General features: G+C 44.0%; 1 protein-coding gene across 1 annotated transcript in view; it reads left to right on the top strand.

Moving 5' to 3' along the window:
- Window positions 1–25,952, top strand: part of LOC126548168 (uncharacterized) — a 148,165-nt gene that overhangs the window by 85,652 nt on the left and 36,561 nt on the right. Inside the window, exons 12-13 of the mRNA XM_072285248.1 lie at window positions 4,524–4,591; window positions 17,311–17,556. Coding sequence (XP_072141349.1) covers window positions 4,524–4,591; window positions 17,311–17,556 — 314 coding nt within the window. The remainder of the gene's footprint in view (window positions 1–4,523; window positions 4,592–17,310; window positions 17,557–25,952) is intronic.

The raw sequence follows: 25,952 nt of genomic DNA, 5'->3' as shown, positions 1-25,952 counted from the left end.
CAGGTCTACGCCCCTACATCTAGTCATGATGACCAGGAAGTCGAAAGCTTCTATGAAGACGTGGAATCGGCGATGGGTAAAGTCAAAACAAAATACAGAATACTGATGGGCGATTTCAATGCCAGGGTAGGCAAGAAGCAGGCCGGAGACAAGTCAGTGGGGGAATATGGCATAGGCTCTAGGAATAGCAGAGGAGAGTTATTAGTAGAGTTTGCAGAACAGAATAATATGCGGATAATGAATACCTTTTTCCGCAAGCGGGTTGGCCGAAAGTGGACGTGGAGGAGCCCGAATGGTGAGACTAGAAATGAAATCGACTTCATACTCTGCGCTAACCCTGGCATCATACAAGATGTAGACGTGCTCGGCAAGGTGCTCTGCAGTGACCATAGGATGGTAAGAACTCGAATTAGCCTTGACTTGAGGAGGGAACGGAAGAAACTGGTACATAAGAAGCCAATCAATGAGTTAGCGGTAAGAGGGAACCTAGAGGAATTCCGGATCAAGCTACAGAACAGGTATTCGGCTTTAACCCAGGAAGAGGACCATAGTGTTGAAGCAATGAATGACAATCTTATGGGCATCATTAAGGAGTGCGCAATAGAAGTCGGTGGTAACGCCGTTAAACAGGAAACCAGTAAGCTATCGCAGGAGACGAAAGATCTGATCAAGAAACGCCAATGTATGAAAGCCTCTAACCCTACAGCTAGAATAGAACTGGCAGAACTTTCTAAGTTAATCAACAAGCGTAAGACAGGAACTATAATATGGATAGAATTGAACAGGCTCTCAGGAACGGAGGAAGCCTAAAAGCAGTGAAGAAGAAACTAGGAATAGGCAAGAATCAGATGTGTGCGTTAAGAGACAAAGCCGGCAATATCGTTACTAATATGGATGAGATAGTTCAAGTGGCTGAAGGGTTTTATAGAGATTTATACAGTACCAGTAACACCCACGACGATAAGGTGAGAGAGAATAGGCTAGAGGAACTTGAAATCCCACAAGTAACACCGGAAGAGGTAAAGAACGCCTTGGGAGCTATGCAAAGGGGGAAGGCAGCTGGGGAGGATCAGGTAACAGCAGATTTGTTGAAGGATGGTGGGAGCACTGTCCTAGAAAGATTGGCTGCCCTATATACACAATGCCTCATGACCTCGAACGTACCGGAATCTTGGAAGAACGCTAACATAATCCTAATCCATAAGAAAGGGGACGCCAAGGACTTGAAAAATTATAGACCGATCAGCTTACTGTCCGTTGCCTACAAAGTATTTACTAAGGTAATCGCAAAGAGAATCAGGAATACCTTAGATTTCTGTCAACCAAAGGACCAGGCAGGATTCCGTAAAGGCTACTCAACAATAAACCATATTCACACTATCAATCAGGTGATAGAGAAATGTGCGGAATATAACCAACCCTTATATATAGCCTTCATTGATTACGAAAAAGCATTTGATTCAGTTGAAACTTCAGCAGTCATGAAGGCACTACGGAATCAGGGTGTAGATCTATAGCGGTTCCACAGCCACCGTAATCCTCCACAAAGAAAGCAACAAAATCCCAATAAAGAAAGACGTCAGACAGGGAGATACAATATCTCCAATGCTATTCACAGCATGTTTACAGGAGGTATTCAGAGACCTGGAGTGGGAAGAATTGGGGATAAAAGTTGATGGAGAATACCTTAGCAACTTGCGATTCACTGATGATATTGCCTTGCTTAGTAACTCAGGAGACCAATTGCAATGCATGCTGACTGACCTGGAGAGGCAAAGCAGAAGGGTGGGTCTGAAAATTAATCTACAGAAAACTAAAGTAATGTTTAACAGTCTCGGAAGAGAACAGCAGTTTACGATAGGTAGCGAGGCACTGGAAGTGGTAAGGGAATACATCTACTTAGGGCAGGTAGTGACCACGGATCCGGATCATGAGACTGAAATAACCAGAAGAATAAGAATGGGCTGGGGTGCGTTTGGCAGGCATTCTCAAATCATGAACTGCAGATTGCCACTATCCCTCAAGAGGAAAGTGTATAACAGCTGTGTCTTACCAGTACTCACCTACGGGGCAGAAACCTGGAGGCTTACGAAAAGGGTTCTGCTGAAATTGAGGACGACGCAACGAGCTATGGAAAGAAGAATGATAGGTGTAACGTTAAGGGATAAGAAAAGAGCAGATTGGGTGAGGGAACAAACGCGGGTAAATGACATCTTAGTTGAAATCAAGAAAAAGAAATGGGCATGGGCCGGACATGTAATGAGGAGGGAAGATAACCGATGGTCATTAAGGGTTACGGACTGGATTCCAAGGGAAGGGAAGCTTAGTAGGGGGCGGCAGAAAGTTAGGTGGGCGGATGACATTAAGACGTTTGCAGGGACAACGTGGCCACAATTAGTACATGACCGGGGTAGTTGGAGAAGTATGGGAGAGGCCTTTGCCCTGCAGTGGGCGTAACTAGGCTGATGATGATGATGATGATGAAAGAACCCCAGTTCGTCAAAATTCATCCAGAGACCCCACTATGTGGGTTCAGATCATGCTTTTGGTTTGTAATCAGATTGTGTCATGTAATCAGATCGATAATCAAATTGGGGTTTTGGCACGTAGAACCCAAGATTTTAATTAATTAAATACACTTTGCTGCAGCTATAGTAACTACATCCCATGGTTGTAACCACTTTCCTTTAGTGCAAACATTCCAAAAGCAGCTTCTACATTCTCTGAGTACTCAAGTCAGTGCATGCGTATCCCACCTTTTCTTTTGTGCTTAAAAACAGGGTCACCAGCTTTGTTTATTGCAAGTGAATTTGGACTTGTTGCTTTTGCACGTTGACTTGGGAATTCTTCATTTGCCTGTTGGGGCATTTCTGGATCCTTGGTGTTTAAGCTCATTTAGTTAAAAAGTGGAGATTTCTTGTACAGTGTAGGCCACTTGTAAGTTGTAACGCAAGTTGTCAATCACAAATTTCCGCACTGTAAGTGGTACTGCTCTATAACCAAAACAGATTTTCAATGTCCGCACACATGCAAGACATATGCAGACCAAGCAGCCACATGTACCTGACAATTGAAGCATGTCACTAGGAAGTTTGCATCCTTTTAAATTTGCAAACCTTGAAAATTAAACACCTGACGACCAGCCTTTCCACACGTTCTTCACCTAAAACAGTCGCAACAACGTAGAAAAAAAAAGCAGAACAGGAAGGTATTTACTTTCTGCGCGCAAACGGAAAAGCAAAGAGCAACATGCACGTGTGTCTGGTGCATAGATTGCCGTGGTGGGCACACTGCTGGCAAGTGGGTGCAGCAGAGGTTTCTCCATTGCCTAGGCATCCTCCACATGTCTGCAGCGGAGCACCTACACTGTACGCTGCTGCCATGGCAGGCGTGGTTTTCTTTTTTTTTTTTCCGCCTTCCTGTTCATTTGCTCTCTGTGACCTCCTCCTCCGCATTGTCCTCGTCACTCTCCTCTCCGCCGCTGGCACGCTCCATTGAAAGCGCGCTTGCTGCCTCACTTGTCTGTAGAATTTTCTGGCATTAAGACCGGTATTTCAACTTGTGAGGCCACACTGCAGTGTAGGCAGTATGCATATACATTACTTCTATGGGAGCATAAATGAGAGGCAGAAAAGCGGTCTGAGCTGTATATTGTCATGTACACCAGCCACTTCACATCAAGAAATTTTAACATGGCTGAAGATTTATATAGGCCTGCAACTCTCATTATTAACTAGACAAACAGGTATTACCATCAGGTAACACAAAGTAGTGTCTTAATTAGTGAAAGTGACCAGCCTTTTACAATTTCTTACATATATTATTCATTAGAAAAACGGTATGAAAATAATACATAATTTAATTTTTAGCTTGAACAAGGTGAATTTTCAAAAGATGCTTTGGATGAAATTCTGTTAAGCTTGTTTTAAACTAATTTCGGATAAGCCCAGCCTTTTATTGAGCTTGTCTTGAAAACACTGCACGCTTTTTGGCCTAAATTCACCTGGTTGCCCTATTTCAAATTGACTGTTCTCTCATCTGTCACTTGTATTTCACTCAGTATCATGCCATTTTTTAACTTACTTTTGTGTAATAATTCTTTAGTAAACCTTGCATATTGGTGAGGTTGAAGTGTGGCCAGGTATTGAAGGTCTGTGCACGTTCTTGCAGCATGCATATTCAAGGGGCCAGGAGGCAGGAATTTCTCAGTGATTTTTGAAAGTTGATGAGGGGTCTCTCCTGGCCAGTAAGTTTTATATTGCCAATTTACTGCGAGTGGCTTGTTAGGGAGCTTTAGATGCATGCTGAGCTTGCAGCCTTTATAAAAACAAAAGATAGATAGCTTTGCGCTGTCAATTTGGTTTAGGAGTCAAATTTACAACTCGCCTGTGTCCTGAGTCTTAGTAATCAAGTAAATTTTTTTTCTGTGTTGAAGGCTGGTGTGTGTGGGTCCCTAAACAATGTTTCTCATTTTCGTGTGTACAAATTTAAGCATGCTATGTTCTTTGTTGTTTCCCTTGCAGCTGCAGTCATTGTGTTCGAGTTTGAGAAGCCCATTGCTCCACCACCAAGGCTGTCCAGCTTACGACGAGTGAGTCATTACTCCTTGTTGCTTCTTTTTTTGTGGGGATTTTGCTTGCCAATTATGGTTAATTACTAAGCAATGGCCATTAATGTTGATGTTTTGCAAACCTGGCCTGACAGTTCTTCAGGAATTTTGCTTGAGTTAAAGGAGTGCTGACATGAAAATTTGGGGTTCTGCTTCTTTTATTTATTTATTTTTTTTTTTGCTTTTTCAATTAGCTGTAGACTCCATAATTACGGTATAAAGACTCAATTCCTCGAGAGCACCAAAAATAATTATATCACTCTTTAGTCGACCAGTTTGCAATGTGTGCCAGGTGCTGTGTGGATCTGGTCATGTGGCAATATAACAAAAAACTGAAGCAATGCACCATTTGACACAGTGCAATAGTGGAAGGTAATGCAATACCCCTGTTGCCAAAAGTTGCCAAATTGGCCCTTCCAATTGTGCGCTTCTCTTGCAAAAGCCAGAGGGACCCTTTGTCCCCTCTTGTGTCAGCGAGTTCCAAATGAATTCAGCTTTCAGCTGCATGGTCATACTGTATGTGTACACTTCAGTGATATCTGGGAACATGAGACCACCACATCAAGTTTCACTGACTTCAATAGTCTCCCAGTTCACATCCGAGGCGGTACTGCACTTGGCACACATTTTGTCCTGGTCACATTAAAAGGCAATCTGATCATCTGCTGCTATCTCAAGGAATTGAGGCTTCATAGCCTAATAATTGGGTTCACAGCAATTCAACAAAAAAAGAAAAACAAGACAAAAACATCGTGTCAGTTTGAAGGTTTTAGCAGCAACAAGTTTATCTGCTGAAACATTAGCTAGCTTCAGCAATGACATGCAATGACAGCAATGACATTTGCTCAGTACTACAGTGTTTCCTGCAGAATGTAATAGATGTTCCTTCATCTGCCTTTGAATTCTGACTCATTGTGCGGGACTAGCAGGGGAGTGCAGAGTGTCATGCAATAATGGCATGAAGACCTAGAACTTTGAAGTTACAAAAGAAAAAAAAACTCCCTTGGTTGTGTGTGTGATGTTTCATTCTGTGCATTAAAAGACAACACAAACCCAGTTGCATCACAGGTTGTGCGTAAAAGCGATATGGCTAGCCTGATCTTACTGTATAGACTCGTGTAAGGGCCGCACTTTCTTTCCCCAATTTTGACGAAGCGCAGCTCTTGCACCGGACCAAACCTTTTGGTTAAAATGGTGCCGACGCTGCCAGTGCCTTGTGCACGCCCTGGATGCCCGGATGTACCATTTCATTAGAGATCAACGCATAGCTCTCGGCATCTGGTAGCGGCATGCGGAAGTACACAGCGCACGAAAATTTGCCAAAGTGTGCACGTAACAGCGGGGCACTGAACGCGATTGCCTTTCTGTGGGAAAATTTTTTTTCTCTCCGAACTTTGCGCTGGCAAGTTGGGAATGCAATCCTTACGCGAGTCTATACGGCATGCAGTTTTAGTGGAGTTCTTGCTCTGCGAATGCTGGATTCCCATGATTGACTGAATCCCGCAGATGAGCACGACATGGCTAAGTGCTGCTGTACTGCACCACATGCAGACAAGCTGTTAGAAGTGCAATTCATGGCAGCTGAGCATCATCACTCTTTATGCAGAATGAATTGGTGATCTGGTTCGTCGTGTGAATCCAGCTTAAGAGCACTAACCTCCGTTCTTGACAAACTTTCTATTGTACAGGAAGGATGTGTGCATTGCTACCATAAACAAAAATGCTGGCAAAGTAATTTTTTTTGTGGGTGTTTGTGGCCACAAGCATATGCCTATGCATTACTTATAGCCAGCAGCCTCATTTTTTTGTGGCACACACTGACAGCGAAGATCTCTAAAGAAACATTCTCCGAGACATACTCTAATTTGATTTTATACCCTTGCTGAAGCACTTGTCCATGAGGGAAACACACATGCGTTGAAGCAGATGCCAGCAGCTGTTAGTACCATAACTGCTTGTGCTTGATGTTGAATCATCCCAAGGAACTAGGCTTAGTGTTCTCCAGACCATTGACTCAGCTTACTGCCTTGCAAGGAAGCAAGTAATGTTCCGGGTTGTTAAGCAGGCATGCATCTTCCTTTTAAAATGGCTGTCAATGCTTACCTGAGCATATTGGTGGTAGCCTCTATAAATGATGTGGCACCAATAGCCTTGAACTTGATGAGTTTTACATTCATCACTACATCAGTAATCAGCATGCTGCTTCTAATTAACAATTTTTAAGGTATTGAATAGTCACAGTTGGCTCATCTGCAGCATGTACTGTGGGTAACGGAATATCAAATGACATGTGGGTCATGGAGAAAAGTGGGTTTGTGTTCCTATGTGAAACTATTTTCACGTCATGCTCTGCTGGTGAGCTCCACACCACCTGCCTCAGGTGTTCTGTGACCCACCAGCGCATTGCATACTTAAGTCCTTTTCTCAGGTCATGAAATAGTCTTCATGGACAGAGCCCTCAGGTCTGGATGAATTGAATTGAATTCTGGGGCTTTATGTGCCAAAACCACAATTCAGTTATGAGGCACACTGTAGTGGGGGTCTCCAGATTAATTTTCAACACCAGGAGATCTTTAACGGGCTCCTACTGCACGGGACACAGGCATTTTTGCATCTCGCCCCTGTGAAAATGCTGCCAAGGTTGCTGGGATGGGGTCTAGGTGCAGTGCCCATTTGTACAGGCTGCTAAGTGGACAGACCAGGCAACTTCATTAGCCTGTTTGCAGTGGTTCCTCTGCTGCACCAAGCTGTGTGCAAAATAGAATTAGCTGCCCGAACCTGATAAAATTGAGCAAAATTGTGCCAAGCTCCTTCAAAACAAGTCAGAATTTCGTGGTAACACCTACCACTGTCAACTGCACGAAGGCAAGACGTACGCTGCCTGGCCAGCATTAGTGCTAGTCATTTTTGTTAATCCTCCACTTGCTGCCCTAAATCGTCCCAAAAAGCTTTTGTGCATCAAAAAAGTAGCATTCTGCATATGCACAGAATCCAAACTTGGCTTGGGTTCTTCTTATTGAAAGCAAATAGCTCACGCTAATTTTGGGTTTGCACTATTCCTAAACCTCCCTTGTGAATTGCGGCACCTTCTTAACTAGTTCACAAAGTGCAAGGGAATCAAATGGACCTAGGACTATCACCTTCCAGTAGCTCAATTGCATTGTGAGAAGTCACATGCACCGAGTCCAGTTTAGCTGTAGCCTTCTCAAGCCTATATACACTGAAATCTTGTTAAACCTTAGTTGGCCGGAGCTCAGAAAAAGTATGTACTAAACGGTTGTACTGCTTAGCCGAAATAGCGTGAGATCGCCCACTTACCTGCCAAAAATGCAACTACAAGAGAGTGCGGTAAAAGGGCAGAAAACATGCAGTATTTGTTCATTTCATGTGACAAAAGTCTGTTATTTTCGTTTGATGCTGTGGAGGGCTAGCAGCGACGATGGCGGCCTCACACTCACTTAAGCTCAAGCCAGCTTTTCCGCCAGCCCCCTCTTCTCGGTAAACATCCACATGAGAATGACGTAACGCACAGCATCTGCCACTGTTGGGCCTGAATCGCCCGTACTTTTGCTTTCCATGTTGTCCTCATCACTGTCATTAGATGACACTTTGGCAGTGACAGAGGCAACAATGGCGAAAAGTCGAACCTCATAGCCGACGTATTTTCATGGTCGCAGCAGCATTGCCGAGCAACCTCTCCATCGCATTCCAAATGCTACACGCCGTAGTCAATGGTAGACCCCTCTCACGTGCCAGCACCAACTTCTTCGTGCCACGTTCGGCAACACGAATGATGGCCAATTTTTCTGCTATGCTGAGCACCCAGTTTTTGTCCTAGCTTGCACGACACCACAACACGGGCCACGACGCTATCAGACTCTGGCACAGTGCCGAAATGATGTTGATGTTAATGTGGCTTCACCCTTCCAAGCGCAAACGCAGAGGGCACTTGGAGGCCGTTCCGATCTCCGAGGCTCGTTGTTCTGCTGGGCCAACGTAGCACGTGATTTCGCGGCGAAAAGTGAAAACACTACATGTTAACCATTACGTACGCAGTAAGCTGGTACAGTTATGCGGATACAAAACGCATTATGTTCAATGGCCGCTGAGTTGGAAATTTGACTTTACTACTTTTAAAATAAAACTACTGTTTAAGCAGGTACGGCTTAACCCTTCGAGGGTCAATGACGTAAATATACGGCGCCACGAACAAGTCCCAAAATGGTCGATGCCGTATATTTACGGCGCTGTCTGTACGTTTAAAAAGCGCGCCAATTTCCTAACTTTTTCTTTTCTGTCATGTGCTGCCATTATGTGGGAATACAGGGAATTTTTTTCGCTCACGTCCCTTCTTTGTTTTTGTTGCGTGGTTTGTTTTAGAGCTAGCTTGCTCCCGCGCCTCTATATACTACCGCTGGCGCATTGGTGCGCGCGCGCGTGCGACGGTTCGGGTTTTGTTCCGCGGGTGGTGCTGGCTTCTTGCGCTTGCAAAACTGATGGCTAACTCGCTACTAATCGCTCAAAGGGCGACTGCCTCTTTCTGGCTCGTTTAGTGCTCACAGGGGTGCACATAGGAAGGATGCCGTAGTGCATGCGTTACCGTTGCTTTTTCTTTTTTTTGTCACTCGCGAAAACCAATTGTATCTGGTTGGCGATAAGATTAAGATTAGCAGAAGTTTGTCACACGTTTTGCTTTTTTGACGGGCACAGAACCACACAGATTTCTTGAGTGCGTGCACCTACGCAGTTCGATTACGCTGTGGATGTACATATTAGTGTAAGAGCAGGAACATTTGAGTCTTGCAAAATATTCTCATGTGAGCATTTTTAAGGCCTTGAACTACGTGTATAAAAATGCATCAAATTTATAATCCTTATAAGTTTATTTCCTTTTTATTGTTATTATTCATGAATGAAGAGTACATATATACCAACGCAAAATATTTTTTTCTCACTTTATGGTCACCCTAGAAAAATTGCGGTAAAGTTTTTCTAAATAAGTCCCTAAGAAGAATTGAAATCTGCAATAAAAGAAATCGACCCTAGTCGGTCGCATATGGCGAAAGAAATCGACCCTCAAAGGGTTAACGAGGTTTTACTGTACCTCAGTGACAAGCCAGTATCTAAGAGCCATAAGCTTTGTGTGCTCTGACTGCAACCGAGCAGTGATAGGTGCAGAATAGCGAGGCTGAGTCATGTGATGTGCCGTCTGCGCTTGGTATATGCAAGTTCATCCATTGTGTGGGTTCGCCTTCATGAACAAGCTATACACCTGGAAGAGCCCGCCTGCTGTAGGAGCAATGACCACTTGCTATTCTCGAGGGAACAGAAAAAGTCACAATTTCGCCCGAAAGGCAAAGCATCAATTGTGATAATAAATTAGTGGACAGCCCTATGAAGTAAGGATATTAGTTTTATCGGCCATATAAACTTTCAAACGTTAGCTTACTAACTAAATTAGCAAGCACGGTGTCGCATGCGCACAGGTAAACATGAACACATCTTGCTCGATGGCCGCGGAAACACTGTCAAAGTGCTGGAGTCAGGAATGCGGCAACAGCAGCAAGCAAGTTGACCTTCGGGCTGTCTCTCGTTTCAACGTGAACTAAACGTCGAAAGCACAGCGCATACGAAGCTACAAGCACTCGGCGTGGCGTACTTCGTCCACATTGCAGATCGCTTTCAAGATGCGGTAGTCACGTGGCCATGCCATAAGCAGCAGCCGCCGGAGCAGAATGCCCCCACTCTCAGCTCCCCACCATGCCTTGCGCACCACAGAAGACTTTGTGCTTTCTCCCTGCCTTCCTGCCTCACGCGCATGACATTGAGCTGCGACTATCGGCTGACCCTCGTAAGCTTTCACTCGCACATACAGCGTACGATGCACGGTGACGATGGTATCGTTTGGTTTTTATACAGAACATGGTAAATCTCAGCCTGGGTGGGAATCGAAACCAAGCTTCCTTTGTGCAAGACAGGCACGCTTCCCCGACGTCACGATGGCTCCACATTTATACGGAACATCACAGTGACAGCGACTGTGGAAACGCGCTTCAAGTGTCCATATTGACACGGGAACTTGTTTATCTTTTTCGGGTGAGCGCTTTTCATCGTCTTAACAAATGTTATCGCTCAGCGCGGGACGTACCTACATGTATCAAAATTTTCTAGAATGTTATCGATGGTTCTGTTGTCACCAAAGCTTATGTAATCTGATTGCATGTGCGATGCAAATTGTGTAGAATTGTCGGGAAGACATGCGGGCACCATTGATTACTCTGGAACCTTCGATGACTCGTGTATAAAAGCCGACGCGCTTGACCAGCAGATCAGATTTCGAAGATCGCTGACTGTGTTCGCCACTATCGTTGTGCTTTAAGTGTAGCCTGTTTTGTGGGCACAGGTTCGCCTAATAAAAGTTAGTGTCGTCATTCACAGTATTGCTACTGTGTTCTTTACCGTCACTACTATGTGGCAATATAATTGCTATTGCAATGAAAGCAAAATTTTGTGGTGCTCTGCATTATGGCCTAGATGACCATCTGGTCATAGGTGGTGTTCAAATCCAGCCACCAGCAACCTGTTCCTCGGGGTAACAGAAATAAATCTCGAAGGCTGTGGTTTTGCATGCTGCATGTGGGGGAAGTAATTGCAAGAACTGAAAACACATTAGCTGGCAGACATTCTAACGTCCAAGTACCAATGTTTTCAATAGCTGAGCAACAGATGTATGGGCTCCCAAGCATTTGCTACAGTTGCCTCTCTTGTGCCAATTTTTTTCAGTCAAGCCTTTAAGCTTGTTATAAAATATTTTGTATATTAACTTATTTAAATTCAACTTTTTTTATTTGATTTAGTATCGAATATTTGAGGACTCTTATGCGGTACTCACTAGGGATTTCAGTGCTGCAATGGCTCTTTTTTTGCTGCTCACGAACCAAAGAAATGGAATCGCTTACCCTAGTACCCAGTGTTGGGCGCAAACCCATGACCCTAAGATTAAGAGGTACTATATGCTCTACTAACTTAGCTTGCCAACGACTAACCTAGGCCATGGTAAGGTGCAAATCTTATGCACATTGTATTTTTCCACGTATAGCCCACCTCCATGTCCTTAACCCCCATTTACAACACCCCTGAAAAGAAGAAAGGCCGGATGTGTAAGCCACGTAAATAATGCACACAACAACGCTCAAATTTTTGTGAAAACAGTCTCCATTCGGAGATGCACAACTTGTCCATTTTGTATCTTTGGCCAGCAGTTCCGTTCCTCATTTCTTTGCCGACACTGATAATATTTAGCTTCTGCTGCACTGTAGAGGATTGCTGTTGAGCACATCTGAGTTCTGGTTCTCTCGCGCTGCATGCACTATATTTGCTATCTACTAACCGGTGCTGCCAACCTCTGAAGCAAGTTTTCACTTGACCCAGATTTAAAAATTCTCTAGATTATCTTAGGCTTTTGCAACTCACGGTTATTCAGTTTGTCTATATGTATTCTGTAATGATGATATTTTTCTTCATGTTATAGAAATAGGCTGCTAAATTTCTAGTTTAATTTTATTTCCAAGTTCTTTATAAAATATTCAAATAATGAAGTCATTGCTGTCAAGCTGGAATAGTATCCATGATGCCCAAGCATAAGCTCATTGCGTCAGCAAATGTAGTTGATAAAAAGAAAACGAGCCAAAGGGTAGCGTGAAAGTCAGGAGACCTGAATATGCTTGCAGAAACTACAGAAAGCAGAGAAATTGGGATGTTGTAACGCTACTCCTGGAGAAAGAGAATGCATGTTAGCCAAAGCTAGATAAGCTGCAGGTGTGCGATGTTCTGAACAAGAAGTTTCCTCACCACTCACCACTACAGGCTAGGTCAAGAGTACTGATTGTTTGCATCCGCTTATAACTACTTTAAAAAAGATCACGGACGGCTTGGCTGCGCCAACCACGGAATATTGTGCGAAAGCTGTCGCAGTCATTGCTAAAGGCAGATATTCCTCGACCTTGCAATGCTGGTATGCAACATGTGCAGCTAACCATGCTTGTAATTCTTCATCCATCTTCACAGCGTGCTTGGCATGCTTGTGCAATCTGTTCTCCAGTCGCTTCTGTCATTCTTTGGCAGTTTCGTTGGCATGTTTCAACACCATGAATTGTCTTCTTTGTTGCTGCAGTCACAATCGCTTGGCCACACCTTTTCGTCGGTCGACTCCCGCTGCCTCTGTCACCAAGCTCGTTGTTGTTTGCTGCGCTTGGCACGATAAATCTGTAGTAAAACAGCGTCAGAGAACACACGGGACCAGACGAAGAAGAACGACACGTACACAGGGCGCACTAACAACTGAAGGTTTATTCACCGAATACACAGAATAAGTACTGGCTGAACATGAATAAACATAGGAAAATATGACACATGACGGAGCATCACATGGTCAAGCCTACTATGTGTGAAGAACAGTTCCTGTAAGAAATCTGATGTGTTTCTCTGAGAGCATGACGGACGGCTTGCTGACACAAAAATCACCCAGCTTTTTTTATCTTGGGCTTCAACGATCTTCCTTGTTAGCCTATCTGTTGATTTGGACATGATACTAGTTTTTTTCAATAAAGGTGTGCAGCCGCAGTCCCTACAATGAATACCTAGATGCCCTGATATTATTTTTGTTGTGTTGTACTCATGTTCTTTTAATCTTTCATTTAAGCATCTTCCCGTCTTGCCTATGTTGATGCGCCGCAATCCAAAGGAATTGCATAGAGCATGTTTTCAGCACACTGTGCAGGCTCATCGTGATGATTCTTGGTATACACAGATTCCCTGTCTCCTTTATTAATCGCTCTGAAAATTTTTGCTATCATGTCGGGTGTGGTAAAAACCACCTTTACTCCCGCCCTTTTCCGCAACTCTCTTCAGGTTATTCGAAATGGAATGTATATAAGGAATAGAAGACACATTCTTTGAACCTTCTTGTGCTCCTGCACGGTTGACGTTAGGGCCTTTCTTCTTCAGCTTAAGCATCTTTTCTCTAACTGCAGAAAGCATTGCTTGTGGGTATCCCACTTCAGATGGTCAATAAACCTGCTCATCAAAGCTCTTCTGCAGCCAATGAGTGCATAATTTCTTTAACCCTTTGAAGGTCGATCTTTTTTTGCCATATGCGACTGCCCAGGGTAAATTTTTTTTATTGCATATTCCAATTCTTCTTGGGGACTTATTTCGAAAGAAAGTTACCGTAATTTTTCTAGGGTGACCTTAAAGCGAGAAAAAAATATTTTTGCCTGGGTATATATATACTCCTCATTCATGAATAACAATAAAAAAGGAAATAAACTTGTAAGAATAAAAACTTTGATGCATTGTTATAGTTCAAGGCTTTGAAAATATGCACACAAGAATATTTTGCAAGACTCAAATGTTCCTGCTCTTACACTAATATGTACATCCATAGCGTAATCGAACTGCATAGGTGCGCGTACTTGAGAAAACTTTGCAGTTGTGTGCCCGTCAAAAAAGCAAAACTTGTGACAAACTTCAGCTAATCTTCATCTTATCGCCAACCAGAGGCAATTAGTTTTCGCGAGTCTCCAAAAAAAAAAAAAAAGCAAGAGAAATGCAAGCACGGCGGCATTCTTCCTATGCGCACCCCTGTAAGCACTAAACGAACAAGAAACAAGTGGTCGCCCTTTGAGCGATTAGTAACGAGATAGCCATCAGTTTTGCAAGCACAAGAAGCCTAAACCGCCTGCGGAACAAAACCCAAACCACCACTCGCCCACCCATGCGCCAATGCTCGAGCGCTACTATATAGACTCGCGGGAGCGAACTAGCGCTAAAACAAACCATGCAACGAAAACTGAGAGAGGGAGTTGCATGAAAAAAAATTCCCTGTATTCCCACATTGTGGCAGCACATGACAGAAAAGAAAAAGTTAGGAAATTGGCGCGCTTTTTAAACGTACAGACGGAGCCGTAAATATACGGCATCGACCATTTTTGGACTTGTTCGCGGCGCCGTATATTTACGTCATTGACCCTCACAGGGTTAAGGCATTGTTAAAGGATGAATGAATGATACTGCACTTTGCGCTATTTATGTGTTGACTGCTATTTACGCTTCCTTGATTTAGGGCTACATTTCTCATCCAAACAGGTCTGCTGGAAATTCCAGCAGATAAACAGCTTTTGTTGTTTCGTTCTTCACATTCTAGGCTCATAATGCACAGCTCGTAATGCGGTCCAGAAACACTATCTTGAATTTGGAATTTGCCTGGTGAAACTCGAAGGAGGTGGCAACTCGTGCTTCTGCCGCTTGGACGCAGACTCGAACGACCTAGCTTGACACTTACAAGCGGCCTATTCAATATATCGCCTATCCCCCACTTTTCTTAGCGTGGAGATTTCACGGTGTAATAGTGGCGTACGGCTGATACCAAGATTTTGGTTGGCTTGGCACCAAACAGCAACTTTTGCCATTGGATACTGAAGAAGCACCGCTGGTTCAACCTTGCTGTATCATATACAGCTGTGACAAAAATTTGCTGCTAGCTGATGCAGTGGTGGGCAGGCCATCGCGGTGAGGAGGCCTGCAATAAGTTGTTCAGACGGGTAAACCGCTTCGTTTATTGGACGTCAGATCACGAACTTCACTGGTTGCAGGAACCCGAAATTAGGTCCACGGGTGACATGTCGGCCACTACCATGAACACTTTCGCAGAGCTTGTTTTTGCACTTACTGCAAAGAATGACGAAAGCTTCCGTGTTTGAAACTGAATTCGAAACTGAATTCGCTGATAACAGCAGAGTCAAAGGTCATGCCTGTATATCTTCACTTAGCGACAGTGCGTGACGCCCATCGAGCTGCGTGACGAGCGAAAGTGAACCGCTCTGGCAGTATCGACCATCGCAGTATTTCAATTTTTTGTCGGTGAATTGCAGCACAAGGAAAAATAAGTAAATATTCCATACCAGTGGTGTGGTACCTTTTTCAAATGAGTGCTCCATCTTAAAGGATACATATATAAAAGCAAGATCAAGCTTAAGCTTTTCAAAACACTTCTGAATTCTGCATGTAGTACGTCCAAGTACTTCCATGCTTTACCATCGTTTTGTCGCAGTCCACAGTAAGGACTGTGACAAAAGAAAAGCGGGGGGGGGGGGAGGGGGGGGGTCATTTTTAGTGTTTGAATTTATGGACCAGTGACCACTTACTGCTTTCACATGCATTGCCCACTGTAAAAGCCCCATATAATATAGCTTGCAGTCGTCTTCATAAACCTGCGCCGAAAGTCCATTTTACTGCTACAAAAATGGTTTGGTTATCGTGGTGTCGCAGAAGTGGTTTCTCATGTCTAAAAGTTTTTTATCTTTCTTTTGTATCTTAAAGCAGTTTCTCTAGATTTGGAAAATGTTTTCCATTTACCGAAAGAATGCCTAAAATCCCTAGATATGGGGAAACTTACCTAGGGTTGGCAAGCACTGTTACAGTGAAACCTCGTTAAACCGTAGTTGGCCAGAGCTCTGAAAAAGTACGTACTAAACGGTAGTACTGCTTAAGCGAAATAGCATGAGATTGCCCACTTACCTGTCAAAAACGGAACTCGGAGAGAGTGCGATGAAAGGGGAAAAAACATACGGTATTTATTAACTTCACACGACAAAAGTGTTTATTTTCATTCGATGGCGCGGTTGGCCTAGCAGCGACGACAGTGACCTCAAACTTACTGAAGCTGCGAGCCAGCTTTTCAGTCAGCCCCCTCTTCTTGGCAAACACTCGCGTGGCAGATTCCTCGTTGGCGCTGCATGTTCTCCGTACATTTTGTACATTGGTGTCCTGAAGTGGCATACTGCTTCGGCACTGTTACATTCTGTAAGGGACATCGAGCACCCATCTTCCATACAATTCCAAGAAGGTTCCATGTAAATCTTGTTTTGTATGTAGAGAAAAGTATGAAATTACCGACATCTTTTTTTTGTGAGAGTGGCTTCAAGCAAGTCTATGTGCTTGCCTAACAACTTGCACTGCGACATCATTTCAGCTTGATTACAGTAATTTTTATTTAAATGCTTCAAATTGAGCTTAAAAATAAATTTAGACATCAAATTTGCAATCTATGTACATAACACAAAAATGTGTCTGTACTGAAACCATATTGACAACTGAAAACTGGTTTTGCAGGTTGGCAGCACTGGAGCTTTAACATACAAGAGCATAGTTTCATGGGATATAATGGAAGTTTGGACGGTAGAGAACTTTGCCTTGAGAAGTGGCTTTATGGCAGCGCAATGTGTGCTGCCATGAGGTTGCACCTCAAGGTGAAATTCACGTATAACCCACACCCTGATTTTACTCTTTAAATTATTGAAGTGTTGGTGTGGGTTATATGCGTGAAAATATGGTACTTGCTAGCTAAGGTAGCGCCAATATGTGCTGAACATCATGTGGCTGATTTGCCACCATCACATTCGTGGTGTCATGCGACGATGGTTGCTGATTCATTGTTCTAGTGAACTGTCAACAGAGTCTTGGCAATCGTGTTGACATTCCAGCAGTTAATTTCTTACCTATGCTATAGTCCAACATCTTGCTAAAATATTAAGTAATATCCTTCTCATTGTACTAGATGATGAATGCAGGTGCTTCTTTGCACATCTTGTTCCTTCTGCATGATTTCCATGACCTTGCTCACGTGACTTCCGGGCCAAAAGCCTCGGCGCAAGTCTGCAGGAGGTACAGGGACTACAGATACTGGTGGTGATGCCTCAAAGGATAGTGCATCACCTTCACCTGCTCGGAGGCCACGATCACTTGCCCGAGGTGTGTCATCTTCCTCACCCAAGACATCGGGGAGCGACTCATCTGAGCTGCATGGGCCAACCCCACTTTCAACAGCAGCAGCTTCACGACCCATTGCTCTTACCAGGAGGTCAACTACTGGCAGCACAGGTGGTCAGGTAGGAGTACTGAAAAAAAATTACGGTGTGCATCTTCTGTACGCTGTAAAACTTTCTGATACTAGCTTTGCCTTTCAGAAGTTAGATTCTTGGGGAAAGCAGAGACCAAACTGTGAGGGAATTCATTTAAGCATATTGCATATGAATGAAATAGTCTGACTGTGTTGGTAATACTTCTATCATACTGCATTCTTCAGAAACGCTGTTTTTTGAAAGGTAGTTGCCCTGGCAAAACGACGGTCACATTACTGTGGTGTGTATTGCACATTTGTGGAAGACTTCTTCACTATGTGCTTGTCTAGCAGTGGGGTTTGTCTGTCTTTACTGTTCCCCTGTTTTCAAGTTCTTTACGTTGTGCCAAGCAGAATTAAGTATATAGCAAACCTAGACACTGACTTGCTCAGGAACAAGTTCTTCAGCACCTTTTGGTACATTTGTGACAATATTAATGTGGAGGGAACTTCCTTATCTAAAACTTCTGCACTTTGAAACTTGGTGAACAAGTTGAATTTGCTCTAGATGAGCCACAGTACTATAAGCCAGGCAATCTGCATTAATACCTGGTGTTTGCTGTGGTGACCAGGTCTGTTGGTGATGTAGTGAGGGACACTTGTTAATTGCAGTGCAAGTGAAGTCAAGGCATCACTATGATTGGTGTAAGGCTGATATGTAAAACTGTATCACTGTTAGCACTCATATTTATTCCAAGAACAGTAGGGTTTCCTTACTCCTTCATGGGGTCGGGTAGGCAAACAAATTTCCCTCTGTGTTTCATTTTTGTGGTTTAGTGAACAATCAAACCAGTTTTGTGAGTGCTGGTGGTGTGGTGTGAAATTTGCCATCTTATAGGTAAACAAACTGAAAGGAAAATGAAGGCGCATGACATGGCTATGCTGTGCTCTGCTGTACTCATGCAAGACCTAGCAAAAACTGCAGGTTGTGGCCTGCTCATGTGGATATTTAGCTCTGATACACTTGCACATAAGTGTAATGCAGCTCCAAGATCATGCCATAAGCTCCCGCAGCAATAATTACGACGATAATTGCAAATGCTCGTACGATAATTGCAAGTGCTGATGCACCATGGTACAACCGCCACATAAAACATTTGTCGAATAAGAAAAAACGCACATACTGCTCAGCAATACAGTCCCCAGATGACAGCCGCTGGGCAGCCTACAAACAACCTTCCGCCGTGTACATAGCAGCCATAAAGAATGCTAAAGATACTTTTCTAAATGACACGTTACCTTCAATGCTCACATCCGATCCCAAAAAGTTCTGGCGCTTGTTTCATCCTAAAAGTGATAGCGCAATCAGTCTTGTTGATTCTGCAGGGAATACTATACCTGATGCGCAGTGTGCCCATGTGTTAAATGAAGTATTTGTCCGCAACTTCTCTACAACAACTCAAACAATGCTTCCTCATGTTAAACTTCTAGAATTTATAGTAATGTCTCGCATGATAATTGACTACAATGGCATGGTCAAAGCTATAAAAAATTTAAAAGCATCCTCCTCACCTGGGTACGATTCCATTAATCCTAGGTTTCTTATAAATACAGTCTATTACTCATCGATTATATTAACAAAAATTTTTCAACTGTCTATAGAGAACAGTTCCCTCCCCACTGACTGGAAGATCGTGAGGGTGGTTCCGCTTCACAAGTCTGGTAATAAACACTCGCCTCTAAATTATCGCTCCATTTCTCTAACTAGCATTCCATGTAACATTGTCGAGCACATTCTATTTTCAAATCTTGTTTCTTTTCTAGAATCGAATTCATTTTTTTCGCCTTCATAACATGGTTTCCGCAAGACATTCTCGTGTGATACTCAACTCGTATGTTTCACTCACCATCTTCATGTTATCCTCGATCGTTCTTCTTTAGCTGACTGTATATTTTTAGATTTTTCAAAGGCCTTCGATAAAGTATGCCATAATCTCCTTTTATATAAGTTGCAGTTACTAAATTTGGATTCCAAACTGCTTGCATGGCTTGAATGTTTTTTACTATATCGTTCCCAATTTGTCTCTGTCAATAACACTGACTCTCCTCCGAGTCCTGTTTCCTCAGGGGTACCACAAGGATCGGTGCTTGGCCCTCTCCGCTTTCTAATCTACATTAACGACTTACCTTCCTGCTTCTCTTCCCATGTCAACTTGTTTGCAGATGACTGTGTAATATTTCGAGAAATAACTAGTCCTAATGATACTATTCTGCAGTCTGATCTTGATGCTGTGTCCGCTTGGTGTAAGACTTGGTGCATGGAATTAAACACTAAAAAATGCAAAGTCATGCGTGTAACTAGATCTACTAATGCAAATGTTTCATATCATCTTGATAACTTTCCTTTGGAAGTAGTATCGTCATATAGATATCTTGGCGTCACTATATCTTCAAAACTAACCTGGAATGATCACATTGAATCCATAATCGCCAGCGCCAACAAAACACTTGTATATCTTCGCCGGAATTTCTCACGTGCTCCTCAGGCTCTTGAACTTTTACTTTATAAAGCACTAATTCGTTTGAAGGTGGAATATGCCGCCTCTGTTTGGGACCCTTTCCATGACAATCTAATCTACTCACTTGAAATGGTTCAAAATAACTGTGCACGTTTTATGTTTAATTATGCTCGAACCGCAAGTGTGACTAATATGAAATCGAGCCTTGAACTACCATCACTAGCATCTCGCCGTAAGATTCATCGCTTGTGTCTTTTTCACCGCATATTTCACCATCGTTCACTACACAATGATTTCATCTTTCCTCCCCAGTATGTATCATCACACATTGACCACCGACATAAAGTAGTCGTTCCTTTCTGTAGGACTTCTACTTTTCAGTATTCATTATTTCCCAGGACTTGTGAGGAGTGGAACCATCTTCCTACCACTACTGCAGAAATTACAGACCATCAATGTTTCAAAAATGCTTTAACTAAAAGTAACTAATTAGTTCTTTACCTCATGTTATTTTTCGTTGTTTTTTCTTGTTTGCTTGTGCTTACCTGTATCATCTAGTCATTTTACATTGTTTTGTAGTTTGATGATTTGTATTGATTTGATTTGTTAATTAGAGTATTGTATTTGTATTGATACATTATATAACTCCATGTATAAGTGTATCTTTTCACCAGAAATGTTTTTTTTTTTTGCCACTCCCCTCTGTAATGCTTCGGCCCTGGGGGTACAATAAATAAATAAATAAATAACTAGCTAACCAACTAACTAACTAATTAAATGTTACTTGACCTCAAAGCCTTGTTTAGTTTGCTGTGACTGGTTTCCTGCTATCAGTCCTGCGTGAAACAAGCACAGAAAAAAAATAATTGGAACAATAATCACTTGGAAGTGTGATGCGACCGCCCCAGTCCTAAGCTTCCAAGTATTAATCATACAAATGTCTCACACTGGGGCAACTGTGGAAAGGGGAATATGTTCGGCTTTGCTTCCTTTTTTCTTCCCAATCAGGCAGCATTGTAGCCTCAACACATCCTGATATTGACGTTTACTGTGCATTGTATGCGGGGAATGAAATCACTGGAAGTTACAGGGCTATAAGGAGGCACTGCCAGGCTAAATTGGTACAGTACAGTTTTGGAATGTTTTTAGCAATTGTTCAATGAGACTAGACCTTTAAGCACTTCTGGAACGCACTTAGTGTTTGTTTGGTAAGGTGGTACATAATGTTCTGAATGAATGCCCTTAGTGTTCACAGCTTTCTACAGTCCATTGCAAGTTTGAATTGAATTTGCGCCCACTTTGCATTTACAAAAGTTGGTATTTACACACCTTTGCATTTCAAGATTTTGCACGCTGCACTAGCCTTGGATAATGATTACCTTCAGCTTTGTTTGCTGTGATGTCTGCAACTAATGTGTGGTGAAATAGCTTTTCTAATTATCTATTTGTGAAATATGTACATGTACCCAAGTAACACAGCTGCACAAATGCTAATGCTTTTTTACAGGTATTTTATTTTAAATCTTAACCTTAAAGATATCTAGGCACGCGTATAGCTGCCAACAGAACCTCGTTTTCCCTGCTGATTAGGCATGCAGGTAGGAAATGAGGTGCACACTTTACACTTTTGAGTATGACCTGTGTAGTGCACCTCTCGATTCACCATGGTGGTTCAGTGGCTATGGCGATGAGTTGCTGAGCACGAGGATGCGGGTTCGTTTCCTGACTGTGGCGGCCTCATTCTAATTGAGACTGAATGCAAAAACACTCGCGTACCATGCTTTGGGTGTACGTTAAAGAACACCAGCTGATTAAAAAAAAAAAATGTGGAGCCTTCCACTACAGTGTTTTTCATAACCCACTGTTCAGTTTTGGGTTGTTAAACCCCACAATTTAGTACACCTCTCATCTTTTGAGTCATGCACTCAGGAGAATGCTTTTGTGAGTTTCTTGACCTGAAAGCTTCCTTGTGCACACCTATACTTTGGCTCACTCTTTGCTCTATGCACAAATGGCAATACTCGTTAAACCTGTGGTAGTCAGAAGAATTTTGTCATAGCAATTTAAAGACTTCATTGTTGAGACAGGTCTTGAAATACTGGTATAGTGTAATTGAATGTTTGACGACATATGGAAATAAGAGCAGTATGGAAATTTAACAGTAGGACCTCATTCATACGTTTTGGAAATACAATGCGAGAAGGAACGTACCGAATGGGAGAACGTACAATCCGATGTCACTAAAAACTTTGGCAGCCTCAACTGTAGTTTACATGTGCGTAATTCGAAGAATTGGGCTAATCGTTGCTGCACGAGACGCCAACGCGTGCTGAACTGGTGTGGCCGAGCAGCCTGAGAGACCTGATACGCGCATTGTCATTTTTGTTGCTTCAGCAAGCTTACATTTGCACTCTTCGAATTTGACCTGAGTCAGCAGCTGGGGCATTCTGGCGGGATGTTTTGACATGCCCGCTCGGCGAGAATCGTTATGGGATGAGATGCACTTTATCGTTTTCCTGTTGTGTAGTGTTTAAAGACGGTGACAGGAAACTGGAATGCAGTCGAGCTGTTGAGCGATGCTGGAGCATGATGCTGCCAGAAGGCACGCGTGTTCATTTTCCTGTTGTGTAGCATTTGAAAAATTGCAATGGGAAACAGACACTAATTGAGGTGCTGGATGACGCCTGGACACGATGCTGCCAGAGTAAAACATGGCACTCACTTCTTGCTGCCTGCAGCAGCGAACAGAAGTGTGTCAGGTTCTGGAGTGGCAAGGGGGAACAGTGTCTCATGCAGTCTGTCACTTAACTGGTCTTCACATTGGAGAAGGGCTCTGCTCAAGGCATCTGCGGGTATATTTGCCAGTCTGTGTCTGTGCTTGATTTGTCAATTAAAGCCCTGCAGTCATGCACACAACGCTTGACCCTGGGCGAAGCTTGGTCATTGCTAAATATCCATGACAAGGATGAGTGGTCACAGTGCATCTCAAACCTGGCAAATTCGAGATAGGCCCTGAACTTGTCCACTGCCCACACTACTGCAAGGCACTCCCACTCCTGGACACTGTAATGGCTTTCAGCCTGTGTAAGAACTCTGTTAATGAAGGAAGCAGGCTGCAGTCCATCAGGGCCAGCCTGCAGTAGCACAGCTGCAATGCCAACCCCACTTGCATCAGTTTTAACCTCAAAAGGTCAATTTAGATCTGGAAGGCCCACAACTGCATCCTGAGCTAAGGATTGCTTGATTGAGTGAAAGCCTGCTCTCGACTCTCTACCCACTACCACGGCTCATTCTTTTTCAAAAGGTCCGTGAGTGGACGTGCTGTCAGTGAGAAGTGTGGGATGAAGTTTCTATAATAACCAGCAAGACCCAGGAAGGCTTGCAACTGCTTAATTGTGCTAGGTCTTGAGTAATCTAGCACTGCACATACCTTTTCTTCATCTGGTCTGCACTGCCCAGGGGAGATGATGTGGCCCAAGAACTTAAGGGACTGACGGCACGACTGTATTCTGTCTGGGTTGATCGTAAGGCTGGCACCTTCAATACGTTGTAGTACTTCTCTCACCTGCACAACATGACTTTCAAACGTCTACAAGTAGACAAGAACATCATCTGAAAATGCCATGGTGAAATGGTGATTGCTTCCCTATAGCACACAGTCCATCTAGGTGTGAGAAGTTGCCAGGCCTCCTGCTGCCCCAAGGGGCATCCTGACGAATTCAAACGTACCCTGATGTCAGATGAAGGCCATTTTCATAATGTCAGCATCGCAAACAGGAATCTGAAAAAAACCCTCGGGAGAGATCAAAGTGTGAGAATCGCTGAGCTCGGCCAAGTTGTGGTAGCAGCCAGTTCGTTCGGGGCATTGGGTAGGCAGGCACCTTGGTTCGTGCATTCAGCGGTCGGTAGTCCGCAGCAAGCTGATAGCCTCCAGATATATTCATGATGAGCACTGGACTGCTTGTCCAAGGACTACTGCTTCACCTTGTAAGACCCTGCTCTAGGAGGTCATATGCGCAGCTTTCAAGGATTTTCTGCTCCTTAGTATTCACTGGACAGAGCTTGCATCTCACAGGCACACTATCCCCTGTGTCCATGCAGTGCTATGCAAGGGTGGTGCATCCAGAGATTGTAGTGAACAAAGGGCTGAAGTTGTCAAGCACTTTCTTCATGCTTGGTTATAGTTTTGTTGCTACAGCGCAGTGCTTGCCCTCTTCGGTTGGAATGCTACTCCCTATGTCAGGAGCCGCAAGAACCTCTTTGAGGAGGGTATGCAAATGGTAAGACTCCATCTTCCTCTATTACGAGCTCTGTGACTGGGCCCTTGTCGCCCTTAGCAAATGGCGCAATGCATTGCGAGTCGGGGACTATAATCCATCCGCCTAGTGCTGTATGTATAGAGGTGTCTGTTGCACTCAAAAAGTCCCTGCTGAAAACAATGCCCCTACATAGGTCTGGTACATACAGGAAGCGCTGGTTGCAGCTGCTTGTAGCCCATTGAATCTTGCACTTCGAGGATCTGGTAGACTGGGACCAACCTGTTGCCAGGCGGAGTGCATGCACCTGTGTCCTGAGCTTGGTGCCTGTCTCCTCTGCTACCTTTGCCCCTGGCATTTCAAGTAAGCTCACAGTCGAGCCTGTATCCAGGAGGGCTTGGAATGTAGTCTGCCTGATCTGAACCTCTAGGAGGGGTTCCTTTCTGCCGGCCGAAACCGCTACCTGTGGCACAGTCACGTAGGTGCTCGTTGAGGTGGCACCTACCGCTTCCTGTTTCCCAGACATTGTGTTCAGAAATGCCTGATTCTGTTGCATTCATAGCAGCGGGGCATGCCGGAACGCCGACCTGCAGGACAATCATGAGCTAGGTGACCTATACCTCTGCAGCGACGGCAGGTAAATCCCCCGGAGTTGCGCTGTTGGTATCCCTGTGACGGCGCTGCAAGAGGTGGCTTCACAGCATGAGCGGTCAGTCCGTGCTGCTGGTCTCGATGGTAGCATGGCTGTATTGCCACGGGATGCAGTGTCCAGTAGGATGGCGCCAGCGGAGACTGAAATGGCGTGACAACCGCAGCAGTCAGCATTGTAGGCTGCATTCCGGGCAGGCCAGTCATGTTCACAACTTACTGGAAGGCAAAGTCTCTGGCCAGCGAGTCACTTGGAGGTGGTGGTAACTTGTACTGCAATTGCCTCCAAACACGCTCCATGAGGCCATCAGCTGCCTTAGTCAACTCCACTAGATTGGCAAACTGTTTGTAAGTCTTGGAGCTGCGGGTGCATTTGCTACAACACATGGTCAACCTTTTCGGATTCCAAAACGTCGCTGCTGATCCAGTCATAATAGGCCGTGATTGTGTAAATATTCTTCTAAGTTTTCTTCTGGGTGCTTCATGCGGAGCTGGAGTTCTTGTTTCAATCGGTGCTTTGTGGGAATAGAAGGGAGTTCTGCAATGAAGGCCGCCGTAAATTTCTCCCACGACACAAGCGTGGTCATGAAGCGCCACCACAACATTGTGCTGCACTCCACAGCAACGGGCACAATGTGAATGATCCTTTATTTGGTGGCGACACCATTGACCAAACAAAGCGTCTCCAGCCGGTCCAAAAACTCTTCGGGGGACTGGATGTCATCAAATATGCTGTATTTAGGGAGCTGACCTTCAGCGGAGCAGCATCGCATGACGGTTGAACCACCACTGCTGTCACAGAACTTGCTGGCACTGCCTTGGCCGCCATCAGCCTTTGTTGAACTAGCTGCGATTTGCTCACATTGTAAGGAGGAGCCGTTGGTCTGCCTCGGCAGATGCTGCCGCAACTTTTAAGACACATTCACTGCCTCCATGTCTGTGTCGATCCCGGACAAGGCCCCACTTGTTACGAACGATGACAGGCCGACACGTCCGTCACAAACGTTCACTGTGAATGCAAT

This window comes from Dermacentor andersoni, chromosome 1 (genome assembly GCF_023375885.2).
Source record: "Dermacentor andersoni chromosome 1, qqDerAnde1_hic_scaffold, whole genome shotgun sequence".
NCBI lineage: Eukaryota > Metazoa > Arthropoda > Arachnida > Ixodida > Ixodidae > Dermacentor > Dermacentor andersoni.
The sequence above is the reverse complement of the archived record's forward strand: the minus strand, read 5'-3'. Positions and strand labels throughout refer to the sequence as shown.